The sequence below is a fragment of the Arctopsyche grandis genome, chromosome 11 (genome assembly GCF_051622035.1).
Source record: "Arctopsyche grandis isolate Sample6627 chromosome 11, ASM5162203v2, whole genome shotgun sequence".
Classification (NCBI taxonomy): Eukaryota; Metazoa; Arthropoda; class Insecta; order Trichoptera; family Hydropsychidae; genus Arctopsyche; species Arctopsyche grandis.
The window spans coordinates 1233530-1251825 of NC_135365.1; the positions used below are offsets into that span (position 1 = coordinate 1233530).

The 18296-nt window shown below is 38.3% G+C and overlaps 3 protein-coding genes and 1 long non-coding RNA gene across 7 annotated transcripts in view; 1 reads left to right on the forward strand and 3 right to left on the reverse strand.

Annotated features, from left to right (window-relative positions):
* Positions 1 to 18296, forward strand: part of LOC143919146 (uncharacterized) — a 1208594-nt gene that overhangs the window by 546746 nt on the left and 643552 nt on the right. The window contains exons 2-3 of the mRNA XM_077441341.1: positions 16856 to 17150; positions 17407 to 18277. Coding sequence (XP_077297467.1) covers positions 17942 to 18277 — 336 coding nt within the window. The 5' untranslated portion in view covers positions 16856 to 17150; positions 17407 to 17941. The remainder of the gene's footprint in view (positions 1 to 16855; positions 17151 to 17406; positions 18278 to 18296) is intronic.
* Positions 544 to 3891, reverse strand: LOC143919129 (uncharacterized). 3 transcript variants are annotated; one of them, XM_077441319.1, is made up of 3 exons: positions 3707 to 3891; positions 2647 to 2943; positions 544 to 1962 (listed from the first exon to the last, which is right to left on the reverse strand). In XM_077441319.1, the coding sequence occupies exons 1-3, from the start codon at positions 3818 to 3820 to the stop codon at positions 1366 to 1368; spliced, it is 1008 nt and encodes a 335-aa protein (XP_077297445.1). In that variant the 5' UTR covers positions 3821 to 3891; the 3' UTR covers positions 544 to 1365. The 3 variants fall into 3 exon arrangements, with proteins under 3 accessions (XP_077297445.1, XP_077297447.1, XP_077297446.1); XM_077441321.1 differs by having other exon boundaries at positions 3075 to 3891; XM_077441320.1 differs by having other exon boundaries at positions 545 to 1962; positions 3046 to 3881.
* Positions 8748 to 13917, reverse strand: LOC143919127 (uncharacterized). Of its 2 annotated transcripts, none has more exons than XM_077441316.1 (3): positions 13746 to 13917; positions 13074 to 13370; positions 8748 to 12194 (listed from the first exon to the last, which is right to left on the reverse strand). In XM_077441316.1, the coding sequence occupies exons 1-3, from the start codon at positions 13860 to 13862 to the stop codon at positions 11586 to 11588; spliced, it is 1023 nt and encodes a 340-aa protein (XP_077297442.1). In that variant the 5' UTR covers positions 13863 to 13917; the 3' UTR covers positions 8748 to 11585. The 2 variants fall into 2 exon arrangements, with proteins under 2 accessions (XP_077297442.1, XP_077297443.1); XM_077441317.1 differs by having other exon boundaries at positions 13472 to 13917.
* Positions 15833 to 18296, reverse strand: part of LOC143919153 (uncharacterized) — a 229710-nt gene continuing 227246 nt past the window's right edge. The window contains exon 3 of the long non-coding RNA XR_013261187.1: positions 15833 to 16001. This is a non-coding gene — a long non-coding RNA (uncharacterized LOC143919153). The remainder of the gene's footprint in view (positions 16002 to 18296) is intronic.

Below are 18296 nucleotides of genomic sequence, written 5' to 3' on the forward strand. Positions count from 1 at the left end.
TTCGTCTCTCTCTCTCTCTCTCTCTCTCTCTCTCTCTCTCTTCTGACTTTCCGTCTCTCTCTTCGATGGCTCGCTTTTAGACTATACTTTTGTTAACAATGACCATTCTATGCATTCTATTTCTATGGTGACGGGTGATCACGTGTGACCGATCTAGAGCGACCGGTTGTCCTGTGACTGGTTCACATATGACTAGTAATCCGTTTACCAAAAATTAATTACGGCCAATGTGACGGACAGGATTATACTGACTAGAGATGGGCAAAAATGGAAATTTTGAACGAACGGGAAAAAACCCGGTATTAAACCGGAATCTTTGGTCGAGTTCGGTCACCTTCCTACGAGTTGGGACCAACCCGGCCGCGTTCAGAGTTGTTACTATCACTTCGTCTTCGACCATCATAATAAACCAACGTGTTAGTTAATAAATAAATAATAATTTAATAATTTTAAATAATTGATGATTTTAAATAATAAAAAAAATTTAATACTTATTACAAAAAATCAAAACCGAAAGACTGTTAGAAAAAACCAGTTATTTTTTATCGATTTGTAAGTATTTTATTTTATTCTTTCTCAATTTTACAATATATACACTAAAATACAGATTTACAATACACAGTGAAACTATAACTAAAAACTACAAATCAAATACAAATACAATAAAATTTTACAGTATTTTACTAATAAAAAATAAAAAAAGAACAATAATCCATTTAGCAATAAAATTTAACAATAAAGTTTATACACTGATGGATGCATAACATTTATAGTTAACTGGAATGACCGGTGCCACGCTTCCAACGAATTATTGGTGCGAGGAAAGCCTTGGATCAGCCTATTCTTCATTTTTAAATCTTGATAGGAAATCTCGGCCTCGCACGTTGGCTTCTTTGGCACCCAATGTAAAAATCTTCCCAGTACTCCATCAAGTCAACAGAGGTGGACGGGCACAAAATTCAACGCAGGGATAATTTTAATACCCATTCTAAGATCTTCATCTTCCTTATATGCTGGAGATAGTCCAAGTTGTTGAATTTTCCGCCAAAGATTTTGACCGGGATGGAAGAAGCATCCGATCAACTCTTCTCGAGGGAAGACAGTCGCTATGGCGCCCCTAGGTACGTGTCTAGTCTGCTGTACTCTAGAGCCGGCCCTGGACTTGCCAAAGAAGTAAAGGATAAAATTCATCGACTTGGACACACCTGAGGTAAAGCTGAAAGAACATCGACTCTGTCAGCTGTGTTATCTCCTTAGCCTTACACAAGTGGAACAAATTAATGTCTCTTTACAAAATTCCGTCAGGGTAATAATCCTCTCTAGAATCGTTAAGATTTAAGTACGCACTCCTCTTGAATAAAAAAATCAAGTTTTTGAACCTTGAAGTTGCTTGTGTCTCATTAGGCCTCTTATAATAGATGATCGCTTTGGAAGATGAGCTACAATATCGTCGTTCAAGCCCATCATTTCATTTCCAATCACTTGCTTTATACTCTTTACATGCTTTACACTCTCCCTCATCTTGCTCAAGGCTATGTTTGCTTTCGCTTTTTGGGGACAGGCATCATGACTGTGTGCTGAAGGTCCGCCGACAATAGAGTTTCCATATGTTTTGATGAAAGCCTTACAGCGGGACGATCTATTCTGTGTGCAACGCCAGCTTATCATATCAGTCACGTCGTTTTCCCTATGTTTGTTATACTGAAAGCCAAGGTAGGTCAAAACAATATTTCCTCTTTGATTCGTCGAAAATTCCAAGGCAGCTGTACTTTTCAATGCATGCAGTTGTGATTTTATCTTGTGAGATTTTATGTGACTCGTGAGACTGATCTTGGAATTGAATGTTCTTAAACAATCGTTGCATTGGTATGATTTTTTGACAGCATGACATTTGCATTTTGTTTCATTATGTGGTATTGATGAAATAACAACACAAGATAAAGGAACAATTTCTTTCTGCGTCTGTAAAGTAAAACGATGATAATATGTATTATTGAGTGTAGGGTTCAATAGTGAATCAATTTTTGCTCCCCTAAGTATTTCGGGTCTACCTCACGAGACCGAAAGTGAAAAGGTCGAAAAAGTAAATATCGGAAGGCAAAGATCGAAAATCGAAAGATCAAAAAAAAGGGTGCATGGTAAACGGTACTATGTATATATATACATAATTTATATCAGTGGCATGCGGTGAAAATATATCTCTTTTTGTCATACAGCCTTGTTTAATGTGCGCGCGCAGGATACGGGAGGAAAAGCCTGTTCCTCTTGTTCCTGTTGTATCCTGCTCGCGCAAATTAAGTGAGGATGTACGACGAGGGGAGAGAGACTTCTACCGCACGCCACTGATATATATTTATACTAACCGTTTTTCATATGTATGCATGATAAACGGATATTTTCGACTTCTTCACGATCACCCAAGTATTTCATTTGCAACTCTATTTTAATACTACTAAACATACGTGTTTCTATAATGATAGTATTATATTAATCTGCTGCTTTTAGTACTATCCCAAATAATGCAAAATTAAATATATTTAAAAAATCACTCAAATGAATGAAACGTTTGATAACATTAGATCTTTCGTAAAAATGAAACTACCCATAGAAGGCTTGTAAAAAAGTTTCTCCACGAATGAACATTACCTGAGTAAGTCGGCTAGTATTTTCGTTTCCTATGAAGTTTGTGTTTAACTTTGAATCACATTCGTTGATGTTATTATTAGCGGAAGAGCCGTGAATATCCATTGGTGAATCATTATCACACTCGTCCTTCACTAGCAAATCGTCTAGATGAATTTCCTCACTTTTGATGTTTACAATCTCAGTTGACCTCAGCGTTTCATCACTCTGAATACAAACGTTTCTAAAGGTGTTGAACGATTCAAGTTTGTATTTGCACAAAATACATATCATATTCGGAAGCTTGTCGTCTTTCTCAACCTGCAAAATATGAAACGGTGATAGTGAGAGATTGATAATTGAGATTATATGTAATTTAAAAGTGGTAACAGGACCGATCAACATTAACAGATTGATACGTACCAAAAGGATACGGAAATACTGATACATACAACTACTAAAACATCGAAATGGAAGTTGAAGATAGGAGCTTTAAATTGCCACCCCGTATTTGTAGAACACTAGAAGGTGCATATATAGAGGTCGCGTATGAAAAGGGAGTATGAATGTCTTCAATGTATTTGTCCTTTTTTCTTCAATTTTTTGCCCATAAATGATTGGTTCCGAAGGTGTCAAATGTGCGCCGTAAGAGTCCAGCCACATCGAGTAACTTGCGGTGGATGTCTTTGCTGTGCGACCAGATCAAATGCCACACCAGGTAACTCACCGGTTGCCCAAACCGTAACCGCATAAATCGGTTGTCGGCGTCCAGTCTGCACACGGTGATTTGATCAATCCCTCAAAATGTATATCGCTGCATTGAAGGGTGCCACACTTGGTGACTCTTCGCCAGCGATTCGTGTATCTATCTATGTATCGTCACGTATTGAAAACTCTTATAAGTCGTTGGTCACCCAAATTGGGTGACCAAGAGTGACCGTGGGCAACTACGCTTGGACAACACCCGCATGTCACCCGGTGTGGCAGGTCTCCAAGTTTTCAAGTGGTGGTTAATCTTGTATGTATTAATATTGGTGGTGAAGATCGGTCGTGGAACCGTTAAAAGTACATAAAGAGTGCAGACATGCAGCTGACAGCAGGACCAAATCTGTTGCTTCAGCAAATGGCTTTCAGGACTTTCAAAAATGGAGATAGAAGACTCGGCTGACAAAGAACAGAGACAAAGCCTGCACTCCATCGTTCTTTCCTATTGATAGTCAAACGTCAAAACGTATGTCAAATGTCGCACGTTGAAATCTGGTCGTAATTAAACACATTTTATAACCATACACAAATATGTTACTGATAGACTGGTTATTATTAATATAGTTGCGTAGGGGTGGGTGGAAAGGCCAATGTTGCTTCACAGCATTTTTGGGTGATTAAGGAGATTCACGCACAGCCAGTGTTCTTTCCAGAATGACCTGATATTTATTTATTTATTTTTATTTAATTTATACCAGGAAGGCTTAACAGGTAAACTCAATTCGCCTTCCTAGTCAAAGACAATTATATAAACATATATGTACACCATCCATATATACACAAATACACATACATACATACATAAATATAAAAATACACATATATATGTATACATATACATACATACACACCTACACATATATATGTATATTCACATATACATACTGTGGCGGCTCGCTTATACGACATGGTCGAGTTTGGTTGCCTTCCTCCGAGTGGGGACCAAGCCGGCTGGGTTCGGAGAGCCACTACTCACTCTGTCTTCAGCTGTCATATAATAAACACGTGCATTAACATGCCAGTCGTCTCATTCGTTCATCCCCATAATACAAATACATATATTAACATATACACATACATACATACACATACATCCATATACATACACACATTATACATGCATATACACCAGTGGCGTATATTGGGTGTGTGCTAGGTGTGCGGCGCACACCCGTGAAAACCAAAGACCACATAAAGTAGTATTTTAATACAAAATAATGTGTTGTTGTATAAACAGGCATTGATGTGTATGGTGTATTTACCGCGTGCGCTAAATGTATGGTGTATGGTGTGGTGTGCAGTCTGCAGCGTGTTGTGTGATGTGTGTATGTAGTTTGTGCGCCGCGACGAGAGAATACCTATGCCGTGCAGCAAATTGGTGGGTTTGGTTGGAGTGTGCAGGCGGATATTCGCTTGTATAGGTTTGTTCGCGATATTAAGACGTACGGTGTGCTACGACTTCAGAGCACCGCGCAACAGTCGGCAATTGACCAATGCGATGCGACACGTGGTCTCGTACTTTTTCGCACATTCGTATTTTTATGGTCATTCGCATCTCAGTCATACCTCTAATAACTAATAATGGCTAACAGTGTTCAAGACATTTTAACTATTCCGTTTTCAAATAGAAGTTTTGAGATAAAATTAAAAATAATTAAATATGGGAAACCGTGTCCGTCTCTTCCAAATTTATCCAGTTTGCATAAAGAAAAAACAAAAGTTTACACTAGACATTTTTGCGTTTCAAATTATAAAAAATTCGAATGGATTACAGGCTGTGAAATTCGATCCAAACTTTTCTGCTGGCCATGTTTATTGTTCTCCAAAGATATTAATGTGTGGAACAAAGAAGGATTTGCTGATCTCAACCATTTGACAGCAGCACTGAAGAAACACGAAGGATCGCAGGCACACGTTCAATCATTTCTTTCCATACAAATGTTTGGCAAACAACGAATCGACGTATTAATTGACAGTCAACGTAAAGCCGAAATAAGTCGACATAATGAACAAGTAAATAAAAATAGAGATGTTTTAAAACGAATTATTAACGCAATAATCTATCTAGGAAAACAAGAACTGTCCCTGCGAGGTCACGACGAGTCATGTAATTCCGTAAACAAAGGCAATTACATTGAATATCTAAATGCTCTTCGAGAATATGATTCTGTTTTAGATACTCATTTAAATACTGCTACTACCTTTCGTTGTACTTCTCCAAGTATACAAAATGACATAATCGAAGCAATCGCTCATGTTATTAAAGTTCATATAAAAAATGAAGTAGAGTCAGCAAGTTTTGTTGCTATTATTCTCGATGAAACTTCAGATATAATGACAAAATCACAGCTCTCAACAGTTTTACGTTTTGTATGTAAAGGCAATGTACATGAACGGTTTATTAGTTTTACAGACGTTAGTGCTGATAAAACATCTAATGGTCTATTCCGTCACGTGGTGAACATAGTTGAAGAATTTAAAATTCAAGACAAATTGGTTGGACAGACTTATGATGGAGCAAGTGTAATGAGTGGACACGTAAATGGTTTGCAATCCAAAGTCCTCAATGCTTATCCTTTTGCTCTTTTTACACACTGTTATGCTCATGTATTGAATTTAGTATTGCAGCAAGGTCTTTCTGATATTAAAGAAAGTAAATCATTTTTTCAAACTTTAAATGGATTGTCTACATACTTTTCAAAATCTTCCAAAAGAGTATTCGCTTTACAGGAATTTGTGACAAAAAGACTTCCCTCTGTAGCACCCACAAGGTGGAATTTTACATCTCGTTTAAGTAGCACAGTACAACAATACAGAAGTCAATTTACAGATTTTTTTCGACATGTTATAGAAAATTGTGAATTATGGGACACAGATACTGTTATAAAAGCACGAGGGTTTTTAGGCTTTTTAGAGGATTTTCAAACAATTAAACTTCTTCAAATTTTTTCAAAACTGTTTGGAATAACTGATGTTTTGTATAACATTCTTCAATCTAAATCTTCGGACGTTTTATATTGTTGTAAAAAAATTAATCATGTTTTGCAGCAACTGAAATACGAAAGGGATAATAATTTTGAAATGTTATGGAATAATTATTTAAATGAAAAAAATGATGATCATGATCGTAGGCCACAAAGATTAAAAAATTATTCAGAAGTAGAAGATAAAACTTCATTTCGTCAATTATATTTCAAAATAGTTGATAGCATAATCGCACAAGTCGAATGTAGATATTCTTCACTTTCCAAATTAGAATATTTCCACCTTCTTTGTAATGATAAATATGACGAATATAAAGAAAATTTTCCAAATGTTTTAATTAATAAATTAAAAGATTTTTATGGATCACTGTTTGATTATATTCGATTGAAAAACGAACTCATCGTGCTATATTCCAGCTCTGAATTTTCAGAGAAACCTGTTCATGAATTAATACAATTCATGACAAAAAATAACCTCGAATCTGGTTTTAAAGAGGTGTTTAAGCTGGGAGAATTAATATTAACGATACCAAGCAGTACAGCTTCAGCAGAACGTTCTTTTTCGGCGCTGAAAAGAATAAAAACTTGCTATAGAGGTACGCAAGGTCAAGATAGATTATGTGGCCTTAGCTTAATTTCAATAGAAAAAAAGTTATTGGTGGAATTAAAACAGAAAGACACATTCTATGCATACGTGATTGAAAAGTTTATGTCTCAGAAACGTCGCATTGAACTTATGTATAAATAACTAATAAATTAAACATTTTTGTAATGCAAAACGAGTATTTTTTTTTAATTGCTAATTTTATACCCTACGCCCTACGGCATACACAGCACACCCGGTATTAACACCCACCGTCCGCCACTGATATACACACACACATAAATAAAGATAAATTACTCATATATATAAAAATAAAAAATAGCATACATATATAAATAAAGATAAAACCAACATACATACACATTATGCTAAATAATAAAATTACAAAATAAAAACAACATGTGTAACATCATACAGAACTGTATGATGCAGTAAAAACATCAAGGCTCCCAGAAAGCAGGTTAAATAATCGAATGGCTCTTAATATTCCTGCTTAAAGAGCAGGTCGCTCACTGCATCTTCCACGTCCGTTTACTTTGTAGGAGTATAGCACAACTTGGGCTATTACGAATCAAAACCAGTGATCTCATACATTTCACACCAATCATCATCGCTCCTGTACAAACATGCATAACCAAAGGGAAACGTCCCCTTTGACCATTCCAGAAGAAAGAGTTCATCGCTCGATCGTAAAACGAACGAAACCCAACAGTGATGTCATCAGGAAACTGTAACACGTGTCCTGAAAGACGTTTACACGTGGCACACGACCGCATTCTTAAATGAACGACGTCCTGGCGCTGACCCCATAGCTATAAAACACGCGCCCCGAAAACAGGTCAACACACGTGTCCCGAAAACACGTGTCTTGAAGACGAAGACAAAGCGTCTGCACACGGCACGCTTCAAGCCAGAACGTATATAAAGCGACGCACCAACTCCAGACGCCAGAGGGAACCTCTGGAGTTCAACCAGCTCACTTCTCCGAAGCTCAACGTCTTCGTACATATAATAATCATTGTAACAATTGAACAAAAATAAACGATCCTCTTACAAACACAAACGGTGTTTTCTTAGACCGGGACACGGTCAACACATCTGTCCCGCGTACTAAAACTTCTCTATTGTTTAGTCACGTACGGTCTCATGCTCTCAGGGTCAGGAATTCTGAACTAGCGAGAAGAGCTACTCGGCCTAATCCGAGGGTCTTCATTGTTCCCCTCTAATGCACTTGAGGTGGCGAATAATCCCGATTGCACTTAACCGTGTATTAAGAACACCTAATGCAAAAATAAAAACAGAACTACAAATTTATATTTTTAGCTTGGATTTTCATGAAAAACTTACACTGTGGGACTTTTGTATTTTTTTCTTATTTGAAACTAAATCCCGCAATCTTGGCTCAAATTTCTTTTTGTGAATACATAAAAAGTAGTTCGTTGATAATTCCGCAAAAAGCGAGATCGCGCAAGTCATATTATATTAACGAGAACTAGAGTGCCAGATATTCCGCGATTGAGATTTTAGTGACTTGCACGAGATCGATTTTTGCGGAATAATCCGTTTACCATAATATGGTAAACGGATCTATATATTATATAGATGCGAGATGGTAGTTTGTTAAGTTGGATCTTAAAATCGATGTATTAATGCACATGTCATAAAACGTTTTTTCACAAAATATACAAGTATGTAGATACTTCTGAATAATAAAGCCATTCTATACTCATTTTTCACTATTTGGGGATATTCTTCAACTGAAAGTTCCTTGTATGATTAAACCAAACTTTTATTATAACAAGATGCTCTTTCTACATTGTTCTCTTGCAAATCTATTAATTTAAATTGCACATTTTCGAAAACATCTTAACAAATATTGAAATCTTTTTGTTCTTTGAAATTTCAAGAAACGCTTTAGAAAATTCAACTTATGTATATATGTACCTCGAAAGATCTTACAGTAATTTTCTGATCGTCACGAAGTCAGTAAAATCTCTATAACGGAACATCTGGCAAACGAAAAGTCCATCATACTAACGATAACTATCACACTAACGAGAACTTGAGTGCCAAATATTGTGTATTCGCGATTTTCATGGCAAAAATTGTCTTTGTGACCAACGCAATGTGACGAATAGACCAATTACCGGATTTTTGGGTGCAAGATGTTCCGAGATCGAGATTTCAGTGACGTGCGCGAGCTCGTTTTTTGCGGAATAATCACCAAGCCCCTATAGACAAAGTAAAAAATATTCCATTTGAAGATAAATTAATATTATTGAGGGATATAATATATCAAACGTTCGTTTGGGAAACAAAACGTCTGCAGGATATATGTTGTGAGCTCATGGTTTAGCTTATATAAATAAAAACCATCAAAATCTGACTGCTTTACTATTAATTTAACTGTATAAAATACACATACATACAATTAAAAAATAGCACATATAGAAAAAAATGACAGGTTATCATTAAAATATAAATAAAATAATTAATCTATCAATATTTCGAACTCAACTTTGTCAAATGTGTTGTCTCCTCGGCCGTATCCAGAGGGGGCTGTGCCCCCCTTAAATATTAATAAAACATCTATCATAATTATTATGAGAATTATGTCTAGATATATCCCACACCACACACCGTGCGACTTTCGAGCGACTTTGTTGAGGGCGACCATACCAATGTATGCAGTTTCAACTTCTTTGTCGCTCACATTTCCATACATTTTACACAGTTTGACCCGGGTCTTAATGAATCCTTTGAACGCCTTGAATTTACAAAAACGCACACATATGCACTTTACTTGAAGTACAATTTTTCATTTTAATGTGGGACGCGTCTATAAAAACGAAATGGAAATGAAAAAACAGTAAAAATTAAACAATAAACAAAATAAAATAAAGTCAATTTCTGAACAAGAATCGAATGCCTTCTCAAATTCAATATAAACTAAGTCTATTTGATGCATCCAGACATTAACAAGAATCCGATTGCAACGGTAAAGTATGTAATCTATGCAAAACAGTATTAATAAAAAAAATGACCTCCGGTCTGTAATTTCGAATAAAACGTTTATAATCTTTTTTTTAAATAAGAGTAACTTTTGTGCACTTCCACGAGTCTTGAAACAAAAAAACCTTCAATGAAATTATAAATATGATGTAAAGGAAATAACAATCCTTTCAAAACAAAATCAGGAATTAATTCAAGACCAAAAGATCTGAAGGGAGTTCATTTTCAGGATCCATACTGCATATCACTGATTTTTAATTATATTCTTCCTAGAATAGACAAAACCGAACTAAGGCTAGCGAAATCAACTTAACCAAACGCTTATCCATACACACAATCTGGTAATATACGTCCTCAAGGACTTCTTAAGTACATTTATATTTGTCGGAACTAAGTCTAATTGATTCCCAAAAACATTGTTAATACTATTTACATTGATTAACCCACAAAGTTCACAAACATATGATATTTCATCGTTTAAATTAATTGATTCGGTATTGAAATTCCTTAACCCTTTGCCCGCGGCAATAAATATAGCGAACAAGCCCTGTACGCGGCACCTTTTTCGCGAATTTGGCAATCGAGTTTTCGACCTTAAATACAGATTTTAATATTTACTCAAGTAAACAGATATGTTGATTAACACATAAAGTATTATTTTAAACAATAAAATACATAATATCTCGTAGTTTTGGATTAATTGTCAAATAATCATTCTTCATAATTGTATGAAGACGTGACGTCACATAAACGAGGTTTCAGTATGGTTCCACAAAAAACTAATTTTTGACTAGTATATATTCATTTTAAGCAAATTGAATAGATGGCATTCAACTCTCAGTAATATATTCAACCAATTTTGAACCTTCAAACAGTTGAAATAGGCGCATATAAGGCTCAAAATCCCGTGCAAAGTTCAGAAATTCTATGGAAGACAGCCGCGCTACAGACTTGTCGGCCAAAGCTTCCATAGAAGACGGCCGCGGGCAAACGGTTAAGGAAATTATGCTTGTTTGTGAAAGAGGGAAATATACAACACAGATAAGAGTTATGCCATGTGAAAGCTCAACGGGGATCCAAAGATGTTCTTCGATTGTGTCTAAAAGAGCTACACGACGCGCAGATCTAACTGCATCAGTTCGAACAGCTAGTAGAACACCACCTCTGCTGGAGCCACAATGTCTTCGGAGCACCGAGTATCTCGCGTCAAACAATTCTGCACGCTTCACAGAATCAGTGAGCCAGGTTTCTTTTAGCGCGATTAAATAAATCTAGCGCCAGCATTGCAGATGAGCAAATTGAAGCTTTGCTGTTGTATAATGAATATGGCCTCTGGTAGTATAATGAATATGGCCTCTTAAGTTATACTTAAGCATGTTATTCATAGCGGCTTGCCATCTATACATAAGTAAGAGGAACCAACAAATTTGAGCTCGTGCAAACATGTAAAATATCCTAGATACGGCCGTGGCTATCTCCTTATTCTTTAACAAAGCCAGCAACAAATTGATGACTATAATTGCCAAAATATTTTAAGGGTAATAATCCTACCCAGAATCGTAAAGATTTAAACAGGCACACCGTTTGAATTAAAAAAATCAAGTTTTTGAAGTTTGAAGACGCTTGTATCTCAATAGGACTTTCATAATCGATGCTCGCTTCGGAAGATGAGCTACAATATCATCGTTCAAGCCCATCATTCCATTTCCAATCGCTTGCTTTATATTTTCAGCATGCTTTACACTCTCCCTCATTTTGCTCAAGGCTATGTTGGCTTCAGTTTTTTGGGGACAGGCATCGTGAGTGTGTGCCGAAGGTTCTCCAACGATATAATTTTCATATGTTTTGATTAAAGCTTTACAGCGAGCCGACGAACACTGTGTGCACCGCCAGGTTGTCACACCAGTCGCTTTGTTTTCCCTAGTTTTGTTATACTGAAAGCCAAGGTATGTCAAAGAAGTATTTCCTCTTTGGTTTGTTAAAAACTCCATGCCGGTTGTACTTTTCAATGCAAGCGGTTGTGATTTTAAGTTGTGGGATTTTATGTGATGCGTAAGGCCACTCTTGGAAACGAATAATCTTGAACAATCGTTGCATTCGAAAGATTTTTTGACAGCATGACATTTGCATTGGGATTTACATTTTGTTTCTTTATCTGGTATTGTTGAAAGTTCAACACAAGATGAAGGTACAATTTCTTTCTGCGTCTGTAAATCAAAACGATGATAATATGTATTATTGGATGTATGGTTCAATAGTGATCAAATTTTTGTTCCCGTAACCTTTTCATTAGCAAATCGGTAAACTTAATGAGCTATTAAAAATAACTACAAAGCTGGAATGAGTATTGTTATTTAAAGTAGTCTTTGGAAAAATATTAACCCTTTGCCCGTGGCAATAAATATAGCGAACAAGCCTTGTACGCGGCACCTGTTTTGCGAATTGGGCAATCGAGTTTTCGACCTTAAATACAGATTTTAATATTTACTCAAGTAACCAGATATGTTAATTAACACATAAAGTATTATTTTAAACAATGAAATACATTATATATCTCGTAGTTTTGGCTTAATTGTCAAATAATCATTCTTCATACAATTGAGACGAATCGTCGCCATTGTTCAACAGACGTGAAGTTACAAAAACGAGGTTTCAGTATGGTTCCACAAAAAACTAATTTTGACTGGTATATATGAATTTTAAGCAAATTGAATAGATGGCATTCAACTCTCAGTAATATATTCAACCAATTTTGAACCTTAAAACAGTTGAAATAGGCGCATATAAGGCTCAAAATCCCGCGCAAAGTTCATAAATTCTATGGAAGACAGCCGCGCTAGACTTGTCACGCAAAGCTTCCATAAAAGACGGCCGCGGGCAAACGGTTAAGAATACGTTTTAGTATAAATAAATATTTTCAAATTATACAGCATTACTCTCTGCTACTTTAAGTACTATCTCAAACAATGTGAAGTAATAAATTTTAAAATTCCACTCATGGAAAAGAAATGTTTTATAACATTGGATAGCTACCCATAGAAAAGTTTTCTATACACGAGTATGTAAAGTTCTGAACGATAAATTACCTGAGTAAGCTGGCTAGTATTTTCGTTTCCTATGAATTCTATGTTTAACTTTGAATCACATTCGTTGAAGTTATAATTAGCGGAAGAGTCATGAATATCCATTGGTGAATCATTATCACACTCGTCCTTCACAAGCAAATCGTCTAGATCAATTTCCTCACTTTTGATGTTTACAATCTCAGTTAACCTCAGCGTTTCGTCACTCTGAATACAAACATTTCTAAAGGTGGTGAAGGATTCAAGTTTGTATTTGCACAAAATACATATCGTATTTGGAAGCTTGTCGTCTTTCTCAACCTGCAAGATAGGAAATGTTGATAGTGAGAGATTGATAATTGAGATTATAGTAAGTTAATAGCGGTAACCGGACTGATCAACATAAACAGAGTGATACATACAAAACTGAAACTCTTAAATGCAGAGAATAACATTTCTCAGGTTGAATGTCAAATTGCAAAAACACGCAACTGACATAATCTTACCGACTGAGGGTCGGTGAGCCGAGCTCTCCGACAAAGTATGCAAATGATATGGTACATACTAAAATTAACACATACGACTAATACAAAGTACAAAATGTCTATATATAATGGGTCAAATCGGTACGTATCAATCAACACTGGTCGTGTTGATCGGTGTGGAACCGTTGAGTGTATTTGTAATGCATCGGACATTCAGCTGACAGCAGGACCAAATCTGTTGCTTCAGCAAATGGCGTTCAGGACTGTCAAAGATGGAGACCGAAGAATCAGCTGACAAAGGAGAAAGACAGAGCCTGCACTTTATCATTCTTCCTTTTCCTATGCTTGTATAAATGTCGAAACGTCAAAACCTAATCTAAATTAAACACATTTTACAACCATACCCGGGGAAAAGCTACCCTAGAGCTGATCAATTTTTTTTTAATTATAAAAAATAAAGGAAATTAATATTCAAAGAAAAATAGAAATAGAAAAATAAGAAATCTTAAAATTTCTCGCCCTAGTTTTCAGAATGTGCACAAACACCAATAAATTATTTTATTACAGGATCCGAGTATCAGACCTCCACTCCTTTACCTACCATTAATATTGTAACGTGGGAACATGGGAGAGAGTATCCAAGTGCATTCGTGGGTGAACAATAGAAACCCTGAGTTAGGTTAACGGGACCCAGTAAGTTCTCACATAACGAGGCGAGTTCGGGGGTAAACGGACTACTAGTCATATGTGAACTAGTCACAGGACAACCGGTCGCTCTAGATCGGTCACACGTGATCACCCGTCACGAGAAAACTGGTTGACCGATTTTAGGGTGTGACCAGTTTTAGTGTGACGGGTGATCACGTGTGACCGATCTAGAGCGACCAGTTGTCCTGTGACCGGTTCACATTTGACTAATTACATTATTGACATTAGTAATCACCGAACCGAGTTCGGGTAGGTCCAGGGCCGATCTATGGGTATTTGACACCCGGGTGCAAATCCAAAATTTGCACCCCCCTCCCCCCAAATAATTAAAAAGACTAAAAAATAATAAAAAAATCAAACATTGTTGTTCACCTCGCTTACCAATCTATTCCGATCATTTCACCGAATGCTTCCTATATGATCTATTCTGGACATTTCACATTCTGCAGCTCTTTCGAAAGCTGATTAACAATTTCAGATTGGTTTTACACGAAAGGCATACCGTCTTCGGCAACCTGTCGCCTCTTTGAACCTGCAGACGATAAAAGTAGCATTAAGAGGGCTGGACACCAGCGCCTTGTCCATACAAACGTATTACACTTCTCCCTTCCCCAATTATGGCACTAGAGAAATTATTTTTTTAATATGCTATGGAAATCCACCATAGGCATGTTTCTGTGGTTTTATTTTTTTTGATTAGTTATTTTTTATAGGTGCTAGGAGCCGCCAAACATCTATAAAATTGCCTCTTTTTTACACCCACAAAAATAGTTCAATGCGCTTATTTAACGGTTGATTTTTAAAAAAATATGAGCACAAAAACATAGAAAATATCTTTCTCATACCGATGATGATTTTTTTTTTAAATTGGTCCAGTTTCGAAAGAGAAAACTGGAGAATACTAAACCTCGATTTTGTCGATTTAAAATACGTATTATCTGGTCGAAGCGCAACTGTCACATTGACTCAATATATATTGTCGCATTCACTCAATATATATATCGAAGAAAGGAACGGCAACAAAGTTAAGGTTTCGGGTATACAGCCCTCTTAAGTGGTGAGAAGAGATAACCAATGGATCCACAATAATTGTAACAGAGAAATGTTATAATAATGGAAGGGCCCTTACGAATAAATAAATTGTCTGCATAACAAAGCTACAACGCACGGAATACAATCAGATCAATTTACTTATAAAAATGTATCCCATGTTGTTTGTTGTGTGTTTTTGAATGTATTGTGCAATTCTTAACGATGCTTGCACATCTTTCGAGTAATATAACCAAAGAGAAAAGTTTTTATCGGACATACGTCGAGCAGCAACCATCAAATACGACTGATGCTAAAATCATTTAGGAATGTCTGTGGACAATCGTCACTTGACAACACCCAAAGCCACTTCTATTATTATAACTAGAGTACGGACCCAAAGCGCGCCGCTCATTTTTCAATTGTTGTAAATGCTTTGTAAAAAAGGTTCGGCAAACCTTTAACAATGCATTTACAACATTTGAACAATGAACAGCGCGCTCTGGGTCTTTGTAGGAATCTCGTCGTCGTCATCGTCATCGAAACCTTCGAGAATATTCCGCAACAACAAAATACATCGAGCGGAACAGCATCAAGCATTCCAGAAAATTCGACGCCTCGACGAAAACAAAATTCCTCTCGTACGCGTCAATAACCACTTCCATCAAGCATTCCAGAAAATTCGACGCCTCGACGAAAACAAAATTCCTCTCGTACGCGTCAATAACCACTTCCACCAAGCATTCCAAAAACACTATAAAAGGAGGTACAACCCAAACAACGCCAGTCGACCCACAACAGCAAGCGTCGACACACAGCACCAGACCAGTCGACCCACAACAGCAAGCGTCGACACACAGCACCAGACCAGTCGACCCAGAGCAGCAAGCGTCGACACACAGCAGCAGACCAGTCAACATACAGCTCCTGACCAGCCACCACTACACTACGCGGACTTGGAAGATCAACCAGCCGGACGAGCCAGCAACACACTGCCGTATCCAGAGACCTTCCGTACATAGCTGAATGCTGAGCCAGCGACACTCTACCATATCCAGAGACCGCTGAACGACATACTTTTGCCCACAAACACCATACCTTTGTACAACCATAGGCAAACAATAAAACTTTATAAAACTAGCACAACAGTGTTTCGTTAGGCCGGGATACGGTCAACACACATGTAACCCGCCTACATTGGTACTAATCCGACGTGATCTACGCAACCTTCAGATCATCCAACAGCGCTGTCAACACATCGCTACCCCGCCTACATTGGTGACCCCATCTTTGAACCACACAACAGTGTTTCGTTAGGCCGGGATACGGTCAACACATCGTACCCCGCCTACATTGGTGACCCCATCTTTGAACTACGCAGCCTTCATAGCAGTCAACAGCGCAGTCAACACGGCAGCCCACAGTGCAGCCTCCACAACAACCAACAGCCGCCACGACAGCAGTCAACAGCGCAGTCAACACGGCAGCCCACAGTGCAGCCTCCACAACAACCAACAGCCGCCACGACAGCAGCCCACATCGCAGCCTACATAGCAGCCCACAGCGCAGCCTACAAAGCAACAGTAACATGGTGTGAAAGTACATATGGACCAGCTACCAACACAACCCGCTGTTGAGTCAACCCACTCCAGCACAACCGGCGAAACAAATCGCCACTGAGCCAAATAGCTCCAACACAACACAGCCGCTGTCGAGACAACTAACTCCAGCACAATCAGCACAACGCCTGCACAACAACATCGTCCAGACCACCAACCTTCACTATCAACGTAGCCTAGACAGAATAAGCAACATGGTAGAAAAGAACAACTCGGACTGGTACGCAAAACGAGACCCGCTGTCGAGACAACCGACTCCAGCACAACCAACGAAGACCAGCACTCAACGCACTTCGCTAACCAACAGTCTCCACACAAATTCCGCTGTCGAGACAACTAACTCCAGCACAACCAACGAAGACCAGCACTCAACGCACTTCGTCAACCAACGTTCTTCACGCAAGACCCGCTGCCGAGACAACTAACTCCAGCACAACCAACGAAGACCAGCACTCAACGCACTTCGTCAACCAACGTTCTTCACGCAAGATCCGCTGTCGAGACAACTAACTCCAGCACAACCAACGAAGACCAGCACTCAACGCACTTCGTCAACCAACGTTCTTCACGCAAGATCCGCTGTCGAGACAACTAACTCCAGCACAACCAACGAAGACCAGCACTCAACGCACTTCGTCAACCAACGTTCTTCACGCAAGATCCGCTGTCGAGACAACTAACTCCAGCACAACCAACGAAGATCAGCACTCAACGCACTTCGTCAACCAACGTTCTTCACGCAAGACCCGCTGCCGAGACAACTAACTCCAGCACAACCAACGAAGACCAGCACTCAACGCACTTCGTCAACCAACGTTCTTCACGCAAGATCCGCTGCCGAGACAACTAACTCCAGCACAACCAACGAAGACCAGCACTCAACGCACTTCGTCAACCAACGTTCTTCACGCAAGATCCGCTGTCGAGACAACTAACTCCAGCACAACCAACGAAGACCAGCACTCAACGCACTTCGTCAACCAACGTTCTTCACGCAAGACCCGCTGCCGAGACAACTAACTCCAGCACAACCAGCAAAACAGTCACGCGAATGACTCCACGCAGAACACAGCAGCCTGCACAACAGCACCATCCAAGCCATCGCAAACCTTCACTACCAACGCAGCTCGCCCAAAATAAGCAACCTGGTAGAGAACAAGACTTGGACCGGCATGCAACACAAGACCCGCTGTTGAGACAACTTTCTCCAGCACAACCGGACAAACAACGACGCCATCGAGTCAATAGACTCCAACACATCAAGATTCCCACAAAATCACACACATCGCTAACACTCACCGGAGAGCCATGTAGGAATCTCGTCGTCGTCATCGTCATCGAAACCTTCGAGAATATTCCGCAACAACAAAATACATCGAGCGGAACAGCATCAAGCATTCCAGAAA

Coding starts and splice junctions, on each gene's coding strand:
- LOC143919129 (XM_077441319.1), bottom strand. CDS start 3,820: ATGGAGTGCAGGCTTTGTCTCTGTTCTTTGTCAGCCGAGTCTTCTATC. Junction 2,944..3,706: donor GGTCCTGCTGTCAGCTGCAT/GTCTGCACTCTT, acceptor CATATTTTGCAG/GTTGAGAAAGACGACAAGCT. Junction 1,963..2,646: donor ATACTAGCCGACTTACTCAG/GTAATGTTCATT, acceptor TTTACTTTACAG/ACGCAGAAAGAAATTGTTCC.
- LOC143919127 (XM_077441316.1), bottom strand. CDS start 13,862: ATGATAAAGTGCAGGCTCTGTCTTTCTCCTTTGTCAGCTGATTCTTCG. Junction 13,371..13,745: donor GGTCCTGCTGTCAGCTGAAT/GTCCGATGCATT, acceptor CCTATCTTGCAG/GTTGAGAAAGACGACAAGCT. Junction 12,195..13,073: donor ATACTAGCCAGCTTACTCAG/GTAATTTATCGT, acceptor TTTGATTTACAG/ACGCAGAAAGAAATTGTACC.